The 13,432-nt window shown below is 43.5% G+C and overlaps 1 protein-coding gene across 1 annotated transcript in view; it reads right to left on the bottom strand.

The window, feature by feature from the left end:
* LOC124253804 (thrombospondin type-1 domain-containing protein 7B-like) overlaps positions 1–13,432 on the bottom strand; it is a gene marked incomplete at its 5' end in the record, with an annotated part of 166,278 nt that overhangs the window by 65,823 nt on the left and 87,023 nt on the right. The window contains 10 exon segments of the mRNA XM_046687653.1: positions 211–516; positions 739–933; positions 1,197–1,406; positions 2,091–2,212; positions 4,217–4,412; positions 6,095–6,287; positions 7,046–7,248; positions 7,578–7,763; positions 8,612–8,718; positions 9,067–9,333. Of these exon segments, the coding sequence (XP_046543609.1) occupies positions 211–516; positions 739–933; positions 1,197–1,406; positions 2,091–2,212; positions 4,217–4,412; positions 6,095–6,287; positions 7,046–7,248; positions 7,578–7,763; positions 8,612–8,718; positions 9,067–9,333 (1,985 nt within the window).

Below are 13,432 nucleotides of genomic sequence, written 5' to 3'. Positions count from 1 at the left end.
TCAATACCAGATAGAGTAAAGTAACATATTATGATGAATACACTTCAAGAAGTACTGAACCAGAGCTGATACTAAATGAGAAATTACTGAAACATTTATGAAAAACAGAGTAATGTCCCTTGTGTACATCTAGATATTCTGAATAGAGTCCTGGACTAAAGAGTGTTCTTTTTTACAATATCTCAAATAATTTGTATTGCCCCCTCCTACCTGAGTTGAAGCATTTATCTGCACTTTCCATATCCCTCCTGTCATTCTGACATGCGTAGGCCTTGAACCTTCTTCCACTTCCACAGTATGCTTGTGTGGGATCACTCCTTGTGGACTCATTGGCATCTCGGTGACGAATAGACTTGAGAGACATCTGTGCAAACCTCTGTTTGACGTCTTCCTTTTCGTCCAGGATACAGTCTGACCACCCACCAATCACCATGGGAAGCAGCTGACTACACTTGCACTTCTCCTGCTCATCAAGCTGGTACTTGTGTCGACAAACAGGATGGAAACGACTTTCACCTGGAAACAGGTATACAGGTAAGTCATTCACATGAACACTGCACTGAAAGACAGGTATATTTCTTAAATGATACATTGCTATGGAGATGTTGGTTTCCAGCTATTTACAACGTCAGCAGTACATTTTGTGCTGGTTATAAATATTAAAAAGACTTCACAAAGAGAAGTTCTTCCCAATGGCTCAGTAGGATATCACAAATATTGTTTTGAGAGTTACGTTACCTAAAAGTTTGCGTGTCCGGAATCTGTAACCATTGCACCCCCCTACACATCTCTCCCATGGTGACCAGTCAGAGATGTGACACTCCTTGGCACATGCCACGTAGCACTTTTCCACGGTCACCGGCATTGCGCCAATTTCCAGCAGGCATGTGTTGATAGGGTGTTTGGTTCCGTTACCATGGTGACACGAAATGTCTAGGAAATAAATGCAGAGACATGAATAGCTTTATATAGTAAGATTGATAGTTATTCTTCACTATCCCCATCCTGTCAGGACTGAGGTTTCACTAGGTGAGGGTTGGTGACCAAATTTGCAATCAGTTGATCCCAATCAGGTTCATCTCTTGCAGAGACATCTTGTCACAAATCACTCTGGGAGTCAGCTAGATGCTAAAATAATTGTTTAAACATGTCCACACATATAAACGTAAACACTGACAAAGCTGAGACCGACTTACTCCGAGCGCGAAGTCCGTTGCCGCAGTAAGGGACGACAGGTGGGAGGATGCAGCTACTCCAGTTAGACTTGTGCCACTCATACTGCTCGCAGATCGGCAGGTGAACACACTGTCGCTCCTCAAACAGACTGTTGGGGCATGGAGTACCACTGCCTTCTGGAAACTGCAAGATGTAGCGCTGACGTTGCTGTGTGGGAAGGATTTGGCGGGCTAGAAACATAAAAATTATACAGGTATATTTTATATGCATATAACTTTCTGTAAATACTGATACCTTGAAATGAATAAAAACAGTCTGGTTTGTCCAGAGATGGAGAAGCATAGGAAACGAATATTTTAGGAGTGCTTCTTTAGGAGTTTAGTAGTGTTACTTTCAGTGTTCAAATTACATTATTACTGACCAAAGTACTTTGTAGATTAACCTGCTTGTTAAGCTTTTAATAGATTTGAAGGACACATCTTAATGGAATTCTTTTCCCCAAAAAGTTATGTCAACCCACAGTTTTACTTTCATTTTATATTTAGACATCCCAGTCAACATTACAATTAACATGATACGATTGGTGTTACATGTAATCTGACCATCAACATGGCACCACCCACATCTGTTAATTTTTAACATGGCCATCAAATAGGTGTGTCCACACCTGTTGCATGTAACCGGACTATCAACATTGCAGTGCCTAAAAAAAGTTCTGTCAACCCACAGTTTTACTTTCATTTTATATTTAGACATCCCAGTCAACATTACAATTAACATGACACGATTGGTGTTACATGTAACCTGACCATCAACATAGCACCACCCACATCTGTTAATTTTTAACATGGCCATCAAATAGGTGTGTCCACACCTGTTGCATGTAACCAGACTATCAACATTGCAGTGCCTACCCCTGATGTTGAGACACTCCACTCCACAGCTGGACCACTCTGCCCACTCGGTGACCAGACAGTCTTTAGGACACTCAACTGTACAAGTCTGGGACTGCTTGGGCTTCACCCGATCCTCACACCTATAAACAAACAATGGAATAACATGTACAACACTTGAACACCACCATACGTAACAACTTACATATTGTAGAACGTAACAACTTACATATTGTAGAACGTAACAACTTACATATTGTAGAACGTAACAACTTACATATTGTAGAACGTAACAACTTACATATTGTAGAAACTTACATATTGTAGAACGTAACAACTTACATATTGTAGAACGTAACAACTTACATATTGTAGAAACTTACATATTGTAGAACGTAACAACTTACATATTGTAGAACGTAACAACTTACATATTGTAGAACGTAACAACTTACATATTGTAGAACGTAACAACTTACATATTGTAGAAACACATAACAATACTGAGTGCCCTGTACTCCTTGGAGACCAAACATGAGTTACTTCTCTGGGAGTGAGTGAGTTTTGGTTTTATGCCACTTTTAGCAATATTCCAGCAATATCACGGCAGGGGACACCAAAAATGGGCTTCACACATTGTACCCATGTGGGGAATCGAACCTGGGTTTCCAGCATGACGAGCAAACACTTTAACCACTAGGCTACCCCACTGCCCCTACTTCTCTGAGACCAAGCACAGGATACTGTATGACATCTAAGCATAGTTTACTGTATGGTACCAAGCACAGGATACTGTATGACATCTAAGCACAGTTTACTGTATGGTACCAAGCACAGGATACTGTATGACATCTAAGCACAGTTTACTGTATGGTACCAAGCACAGGATACTGTATGACATCTAAGCACAGTTTACTGTATGGTACCAAGCACAGGATACTGTATGACATCTAAGCATAGTTTACTGTATGACATCTAAGCATAGTTTACTGTATGGTACCAAGCACAGGATACTGTATGACATCTAAGCACATTTTACTGTATGGTACCAAGCACAGGATACTGTATGACATCTAAGCATAGTTTACTGTATGACATCTAAGCATAGTTTACTGTATGGTACCAAGCACAGGATACTGTATGACATCTAAGCATAGTTTACTGTATGGTACCAAGCACAGGATACTGTATGACATCTAAGCATAGTTTACTGTATGACATCTAAGCATAGTTTACTGTATGGTACCAAGCACAGGATACTGTATGACATCTAAGCATAGTTTACTGTATGGTACCAAGCACAGGATACTGTATGACATCTAAGCACAGTTTACTGTATGGTACCAAGCATGGGTTACAGCTTGTGGACAAACATACGTTACTGCACAGGAACCAATCACACTGACGGAGTTTGGTTTTACACCGCTTTTAGCAATATTCCAGCAACATCACGGCGGGGACACCAGAAATGGGCTTCACGCATTGTACCCATGTGGGGATTTGAACCCAGGTCTTCGGCGTGATGAGCCAACGCTTTAACCACTAGGCTACCTCACGGCCCCTAATAACGCCTTGAACAGGAGGATCCTGGCACTAACAGTAAACAGATCTGCCACATCACAAGTTACCCTATCAACACAACACTGAGTCAGACAATCAGGTGATCTGACTCAAGTTACCCTATCAACACGATTCTGAGTCAGACAATCAGGTGATCTGCCTCAAGTTACCCTATCAACACGATTCTGAGTCAGACAATCAGGTGATCTGCCTCAAGTTACCCTATCAACACAACACTGAGTCAGACAATCAGGTGATCTGACTCAAGTTACCCTATCAACACGATTCTGAGTCAGACAATCAGGTGATCTGCCTCAAGTTACCCTATCAACACAACACTGAGTCAGACAATCAGGTGATCTGACTCAAGTTACCCTATCAACACGATTCTGAGTCAGACAATCAGGTGATCTGCCTCAAGTTACCCTATCAATATGACACTGAGTCAGACAATCAGGTGATCTGCCTCAAGCTACCCTATCAACACGACTCTGAGTCAGACAATCAGGTGATCTGACTCAAGTTACCCTATCAACAGAACCCTGGCACTGACAGTCAACAGATTGTGTCCATTGTGTCCCCCTTACCTTCGCTCCAGCACAGTTTGGCCCAGGTGGTTGTAGCATCGCACATCCCGCTGCTGGATGCCCCGCCCACAGATCTGAGTGGACTTATCCAGCAGACAATTGCCCCATTCTCCATGCTTCCACCGGTACTTGGCACACTCCACCAGGGCGGGGCACGGCTCCTCCTCCTTCAGAAGGGGGGCACAGGGTTGACCATCTGTAACACACACTCAGTGTCATCACCTTGGGATACCCAGGATGTTCTACAGCCATAAGGGTAAAAGATCACCTGAATTAAGATGAGACAATGCACCATATTTGAATTATAAAACTGGATTGATATTGTGTTAGTTATCTTCAGAGACACCATAGCAGGAATTGCTTATATCAAGTTTCAGACACACAGAAAATACTGATTGATAGACAACCTAATGGATGCCTGCCACACTGTGTGTTTTGACAAAACACAAAAATTGCTCAAAATTTCAGAGAAACATGTCAACTCCAACTCATTCAGTTAATACCAACATGACTTAATTATGATTTTAGTACATTAATTTTTCTACCACCATTTTAATTTAATTGATTTTCAGTCAAGTGAGCTAAAATGGTGGCAAAAAGTTAATATATAATTAAATTCATGCTGGTATTTGTTCCCTGAAAGTGTTTGCAATTAGTATGTATCCCATGATAGGTGAATACACACTTCACAAATGTACCGGTAGTTAAAGACTTGCATACTGGTGTAGTTGATTGGTCACGGCTTTAACTTAGCTTCTTGTGAGTTGTTGAACATAATAAGCTCAATGTTCATGCTTCTACATCTGGTCTGGTGGTGTATTAGATCTTGTCCACCCTCCAGTGACACAGACCCTCTTGTCCCAGACTGACGACACTCCCCTACAACCCCCTCTCTCCCACTGAATGCTAGAATGCTTCTCTCCCCTCTCTCCTACCTTTGCCACTGAATGCTTGAATGCTTCTCCCTCTCCCTGCTCTCCCCTCTCTCCCACCTTTGCCACTGAATGCTAGAATGCTTCTCTCCCCTCTCTCCCACCTTTGCCACTGAATGCTTGAATGCTTCTCTCCCCTCTCTCCCACTGAATGCTAGAATGCTTCTCTCCCCTCTCTCCCACTGAATGCTAGAATGCTTCTCTCCCCTCTCTCCCACCTTTGCCACTGAATGCTTGAATGCTTCTCTCCCCTCTCTCCCACTGAATGCTAGAATGCTTCTCTCCCCTCTCTCCCACTGAATGCTAGAATGCTTCTCTCCCCTCTCTCCCACTGAATGCTAGAATGCTTCTCTCCCCTCTCTCCCACTGAATGCTAGAATGCTTCTCTCCCCTCTCTCCTACCTTTGCCACTGAAGGCTAGAATGCTTCTCTCCCTCTCTCCTACCTTTGCCACTGAATGCTAGAATGCTTCTTTCCCCTCTCTCCTACCTTTGCCACTGAAGGCTAGAATGCTTCTCTCCCCTCTCTCCCACTGAATGCTAGAATGCTTCTCTCCCCTCTCTCCTACCTTTGCCACTGAAGGCTAGAATGCTTCTCTCCCTCTCTCCTACCTTTGCCACTGAATGCTAGAATGCTTCTCTCCCCTCTCTCCCACTGAATGCTACTGAATGCTAGAGATGCTTCTCCCTCCCTTTGCCACTGAATGCTAGAATGCTTCTCTCCCCTCTCTCCTACCTTTGCCACTGAATGCTAGAATGCTTCTCTCCCCTCTCTCCTACCTTTGCCACTGAAGGCTAGAATGCTTCTCTCCCCTCTCTCCTACCTTTGCCACTGAAGGCTAGAATGCTTCTCTCCCCTCTCTCCCACTGAATGCTAGAATGCTTCTCTCCCCTCTCTCCTACCTTTGCCACTGAAGGCTAGAATGCTTCTCTCCCCTCTCTCCTACCTTTGCCACTGAAGGCTAGAATGCTTCTCTCCCTTCTTCTGGTGGTTGGGACACTGCCAGTACAAGGTTCGGGGCAGGTGGTCCAGTATCCCCATTCAGACAACACACAGTCATTCCAACATGGCACGTAGCAGTCCTCCCAGTCCTCCGTCCGATGTTCGTGTTCCCAGCACAAGCTCTCAGACACTCTATCCTGGAGGCAACAACAAAAACTTGTAAAATGTTACCTTTCCCTCATAACTGAAGCCCTCCACAAGAAAACACCTCTATAACACAATCCCCCTTCTGTCATATGAACCCATCTCTTAGCCATCATACTGTAGCTCTCTGAACTTGTTTTAAGCTGTAGACTCTGAAAGTTCAAAATTATGTCCAATGGTTCCTTCCCTGCCCATCCAATTCTCCCATCTCTGCCCATCCAATTCTCCCATCTCTGCCCATCCTATTCTCCTATCTCTGCCCATCCAAGTCTCCCATCTCTACCCATCTGAATCTCCTATCTCTTCCCATCCAAGTCTCCCATCTCTGCCCATCCAAGTCTCCCATCTCTGCCCATCCAAGTGTCCCTTTTCTGCCCATCCAAGTCTCCCATCTCTGCCCATCCAAGTCTCCCATCTCTGCCCATCCAAGTCTCCCATCTCTGCCCATCCAAGTCTCCCTGCTTCTGCCCATCTCTGCCCATCCAAGTCTCCCATCTCTGCCCATCCAAGGCTCCCGTTTCTGCCCATCCAAGTCTCCCATCTCTGCCCATCCAAGTCTCCCATCTCTGCCCATCCAATTCTCCCATCTCTGCCCATCCAAGTCTCCCATCTCTGCCCATCCAAGTCTCCCATTTCTATCATCCCATTCTCCCATCTCTGCCCATCCAATTCTCCCATCTCTGCCATCCCATTCGTATCTCTGCCCATCCAGTGTTCCCATCTCTGCCCATCAAGTGCTCCGTATACTCACCCCTCTCCTGTCAATGCAGACACTGTGCCTTGTGCGGTGACCCACCCCACATCCACCCCTCTGGGATGGCTCACAGGCCCCGAGGGTCACATTCCAGTGGAAGCATGCTTTGGGGACACAAGACTGAGTCTCACTCAGATGGGGACATGGGTTACCCCCAGGACCAGGCAGGGTCAGGATTTCTCGGGTCCTGTAACGTTTTCCTGAAATAGATATAGTAGTTTGCATGGATATGTACTGTTAACTCCTAGCTGGACAGTCAGCTATCTAAAGGTATTTCTTTATCATTTGACAACGACCTCTGAAGGTAGATTCTTTAAATACTGGCGCTGTAATACCAATACCGCCATTATCCTGACACATCAGTAACACTTTAGGTTCCAAAGTGGGGTCCATTTGCACAATCTTGTATTGGCACACACATGCCTGAACTCAATTTCATTCATGCACAATACATATCTATCAATGCTAAGGAGCTACAAATGTAAATAACTGAGTTTCTAGACCAACAAAAGAACATCTCTAGCTCTACCTGTAATGTCTGGCAGTGTTCTTTTCTTGCCGTTGTCGTCACAGGACCGATCTTCACACTGGGTCCAGGTGGTCCACTGGGACACTGAGCAGTGCCAGTTGCAGTCCACGTGACATCGCTGTGAGATGAGTGGGCGCTTGGCGATGTCACATCGCACATCCGACACAGGACGCTCCAGACCCTCCTCTGGAACACAACAACAGGAGGAAATATGATCTTCTATAATAGAAACATGATGATTATCCCATCATCAAACACCTAGAATGGGATTGTTACTACTCAAACAGTGGCTTCAACTAAAACTTGGAAGACTGGTGCCAAGGGCCATATCTCTATACAACACAACTTGTTTGGAAAATGACATCCTTGTTTCCATGGGAATTTCTGATAATAAATGGACGGATGACAGGACAGAGGGACAGATGGATGAAATGAAGGAAAGATGGACACAGACCAAACCAATACATATTTCACTTATGACAGCAGGGGCGGAAATAACCCACTGGCCGACGCTCCAGTCCAGTGTTTTTTTCTGTCGGGCTAGCAAATTTGCATGTCACGCTGTACCGGTGTCCAGTTGACTTCCAATGTCAATTATGTTATTTATTTAAAAAATCAACAAGAAAATCAGCCAGTAAAGTGGAAAAATTATCCGGGCAAGTGATTTTACATGTGCCAGTGTACCGTAGTACATTAACAATTTTAAAGTTATTTCCACCCCTGGACAGGAAGAATTTTATTCTTACATACAACCAAACATCAATTTTTTTGTACAACTTATCAGGATCCTATTACAATGCTTATAGAGGAAAGAATGTGAGATTTGAGTTTGCCACTGTTGTCCACCATATGTCAGACATGACACTCAGTTATGCAGTCTTGGGTCAAATACACATCCATGGGTATAGGGCTAATAAATCTGAAAACACAATCAGGCGAATTCTATGATTTGAACCCATGATCACAGCAACTTCTGGTGTCTAAGACAACTGGGCCACCCTGCCCATGTGGAGGAAGGAAGAACTGATACTGACCATCCACCTCCACACAGATGGCCTTCCTGCTCTGTATCCCGATGCCACAGTGAGAGTAGCCAGGGACAGGCTCACATGTGTTCCACCCCGATACGATCCACTTGGCTCTGAAATAGCAGAGATCCAGAATATCATTATTATATTGTCCTTTCAATTAATTTACATTGTTAACTTCATTCTACACTAGAATGAGTGAGTGAGTGAGTTTAGTTTTACGCCACACTCAGCAATATTCCAACTATATGGCAGCGGTCTGGACCAGACACTCCAGTGATCAACAGCATGAGCATTGATCTATGCAATTGGGATGTGATAACATGTACTAAGTCAGCGAGCATGACCATCCGATTCGGTTAGTCGCATGGGTTACTGAAGATCAATTCTAACCCGGATCTTTACAGGTGTTACATGGGTTACTTTACAGACAGTGATATATAGTGTTCCCATGTTCATACCTTCTGCATGGCTTGAGATTGTTCACATCATCTCCGTCCAGCTTGATGACATCATGAAGCTTCTCTGGACATGCACGACCATTTCCAAGAGGAAGCTGTAACACTGAAAGTGTGCGGATCATGTACCCAGAGTTGATGCCGTGTTCTCCGTAGCAGCTGTTGTTGAATGGCTGTATCTGTGACCAGCCTGAGACAACACAGTCTTGTGGAATGATGCACGATTGATGCTGATGAAGAAGGGGCTCGGTCACTTTGTCTGTGCAAAATCTGAAACAGTAGATCAGCGTTGATAATGGAAAACATCGGTGTTGATAAAGGAGTGTCTTGGTGACTTTGTCCGAGCACAATCTGAAACAGTAGATCAGTGTTGATAATGGAGAACATCGGTGTTGAACTCAGTGTCTTGGTGACTTTGTACGAGCACAATCTGTAACAACAGATTTAGTGTACCACATGCCTACCATGATACTGAATTACAGTAAACCATTAACAAGATATTATTTTATAAAGAACACCTAATTACTAAGCTTATAGCAAAGCACTGTTAGTAAAGATGCCACCATTCAGGACAGACATCATCCAGTTAAGGTCCCAAGGCAGAGAACACCTGAATTTTAACAATTTATTAAACATGATCCTGAAACATTGTTGTAGATATTAGACAAACACTCCATGACTAAACATTGGTTTCAACAATGATAAACAACAACTGCATTCTCATCAACATCTTCACTGGTTCTCTGAGACCACATGAACGACAATGGGTCTTATGACGATCAGGCTACCGGACTCATCTCCTCACCACCGACCAACAGTCAGGCTCTCTGAGACCACATGAGCGACAATGGGTCTTATGACCAACAGTCAGGCTCTCTGAGACCACATGAACGACAATGGGTCTCATGATGATCAGGCTATCGGACTCATCTCCTCACCACCGACCAACAGTCAGGCTCTCTGAGACCACATGAACGACAATGGGTCTTATGACGATCAGGCTACCGGACTCATCTCCTCACCACCAACCAACAGTCAGGCTCTCTGAGGCCATCTGAAGGACAATGAGTCTCATGATGATCAGGCTATCGGACTCATCTCCTCACCATCGACCAACAGTCAGGCTCTCTGAGACCACATGAAGGACAATGGGTCTCATGATGATCAGGCTATCGGACTCATCTGCTCACCACCAACCAACAGTCAGGCTCTCTGAGACCACATGAAGGACAATGGGTCTCATGATGATCAGGCTATAGGACTCATCTCCTCACCATCGACCAACAGTCAGGCTCTCTGAGACCACATGAAGGACAATGGGTCTCATGATGATCAGGCTATAGGTCTCAGCTGCTCACCACCGACCAACAGTCAGGTTCTCTGAGACCACATGAAGGACAATGGGTCTCATGATGATCAGGCTATAGGACTCATCTGCTCACCACCAACCAACAGTCAGGTTCTCTGAGACCACATGAAGGACAATGGGTCTCATGATGATCAGGCTATAGGACTCATCTGCTCACCACCAACCAACAGTCAGGTTCTCTGAGACCACATGATGAGCGACAATGGGTCTCATGATGATCAGGCTATAGGACTCATCTGCTCACCACCGACCAACAGTCAGGTTCTCTGAGACCACATGAAGGACAATGGGTCTCATGATGATCAGGCTATAGGACTCATCTCCTCACCACCAACCAACAGTCAGGTTCTCTGAGACCACATGAAGTACAATGGGTCTCATGATGATCAGGCTATAGGACTCATCTGCTCACCACCGACCAACAGTCAGGTTCTCTGAGACCACATGAAGGACAATGGGTCTCATGATGATCAGGCTATAGGACTCATCTGCTCACCACCGACCAACAGTCAGGTTCTCTGAGACCACATGAAGGACAATGGGTCTCATGATGATCAGGCTATAGGACTCATCTCCTCACCACCAACCAACAGTCAGGTTCTCTGAGACCACATGAAGGACAATGGGTCTCATGATGATCAGGCTATAGGACTCATCTGCTCACCACCAACCAACAGTCAGGTTCTCTGAGACCACATGAAGGACAATGGGTCTCATGATGATCAGGCTATAGGACTCATCTCCTCACCACCAACCAACAGTCAGGTTCTCTGAGACCACATGAAGGACAATGGGTCTCATGATGATCAGGCTATAGGACTCATCTCCTCACCACCAACCAACAGTCAGGTTCTCTGAGACCACATGAAGGACAATGGGTCTCATGATGATCAGGCTACCGGACTCATCTCCTCACCACCGACCAACAGTCAGGCTCTCTGAGACCACATGAAGGACAATGGGTCTCATGATGATCAGGCTATAGGACTCATCTGCTCACCACCGACCAACAGTCAGGCTCTCTATGCCATACACATTCCACACATGATGTACCTTGGCATGGAGTTATCTCAAGCATGACATCCTTACCTTGTCAGCTTGTGACAGGATTAACCTCTTAAGTCATGTGGACAAGGAGCCTACTTTCGACCAGAAGGTCCATGGTTTGAATCCCATCACATTATACTTTGATTGATACTTATAAGATTTAAAGTTATTTATCTCTCTGTATGTCAATGTTGATCTTTACAGTGAATCCAGAGTACTGCTGGATGTGTCATCAGGCAACACTTACATACAAACTGTGTGAGTGGTGGTACTCCCAGAGGAGCAGGACACACTTACATGGGGCGTCAACACTGATTGTAAGACTAACGCTTAGTCTCTGAATATATATATTCCCATTTAATAATATAATCCCATTTGATAATATAATCCCATTTGATAATATAATCCCATTTGATAATATAATCCCATTTAAATTGAAAGGATCCCCAGAGAGATGTGAGCCTGAGGAAGTCTAGACTTCCTTCATTTAGGGATTTTTCATTGTAGGTAGCGTTAGGAAGTACAGGAAATAAAATGTGGTTCAGGGACTGGGAGACAGACTACACTGATTGTCAGTAATCAATACATATAATCATCATCACTATTTTTCTGTTTACACCTAGTAGACTCTGATTTGACAGAGAAACAATAATGATTATGGCTCACTGGCAAATTCTTCAACACAGGAGGATGTTCTTTTCCAAGCAATCTCAAGACCTTCACAATTTAGCCTAACCTGACCTGGAGATATTGTCTTTAGTGTCTGGTCGATATTATCATATAAAAATATAATAAAGGTTTAATTCAAAGGTTCAGACAACTAGTTTGCTAAAATTTTAGTCCTGAAATTGTATCATCATAAACAAAAATAATAGCCTTATGATCTTGTTTTACTATGGACTTTGTTCAGCACAATGAATATCCAATCACTGGTGGGGGATGATAAACTGATATTGTCACTGTCACGTATCACCACTCTACACAGCCAATCAATGCAAGGATAATAAATGATGCCACGCTTTGCCTGAAGGAGTTTATGTGATCAAATTTGAAACGGTTTCTTTAAATCAATAGTTTTTCATCAAATATTATTGACATTAAGTAACAGATAGAAATATATAATACACAGAGGATAATTTATGATAGTTGTCAGTTATGCAGGTTCTCTTTTCAAGTGGTTACAATTTATATTTTCAAGTGAGACTCTGTCTATCATCATTCATTGACTTAAATGCAAAATTTATATCATCCTGGATAATATACAATAAATTTGTTAACTGTATCACATACAGTGGTATTCTATTGTTCACCCTAAAATTTTGAGCTAAACAGATTGTGGCCTAAGTGTTATAAATGGCCTAGTGGTATGGTTTCAGCTGATACTCCTCGGAACATACTGTTATCAACAGATGTGCAGGTGTTGCTTCTCACAGAATGAAGAAACCATTTAAACATATGATGAAGAAAGAACTCTTCATACTTTGTAAGCCAGAAGATATCTGCTTGTAACCTCAAACAGAAGTTTATACAAGTGGTTAATTTCATTAGGAAATACTCATACATAATTTTCCAAGAATAAACATCAATGACAGATACATAAACCAGTGCTCGTTATGTTGAATGCATTAAGGATTGTGAAGACAATGTTTCATACAAATCTGAATGCCAATAGCTCAGATAAAGAGAAAGGAGATATATTTCAGGGTCTCTAATCTCCACTTCCTTCATGCTTGCAGGAATGCCCGTTAATATCCGTTCTCGCTTATACACAAAAACAGATTCCAAAATAGAATGACATAATTAGCCTGTCAGGAGTAAAGAGAAAAGTGTACTGCATGTTTGATAGCTGTACATATTAATCAGACCCGAGGCAGCTGGATACCAATTACGTTATATGAATGGCCACTACAGGAAACCCTTTTCTCTTCCTCCGGATCCTCCAGAGAAGGATGT

Source organism: Haliotis rubra, unplaced genomic scaffold (genome assembly GCF_003918875.1).
Source record: "Haliotis rubra isolate DU_JTF1 unplaced genomic scaffold, ASM391887v1 Scf553, whole genome shotgun sequence".
In the NCBI taxonomy this organism is placed as follows: Eukaryota; Metazoa; Mollusca; class Gastropoda; order Lepetellida; family Haliotidae; genus Haliotis; species Haliotis rubra.
This window is presented reverse-complemented; position numbering and strand designations above follow the sequence as displayed.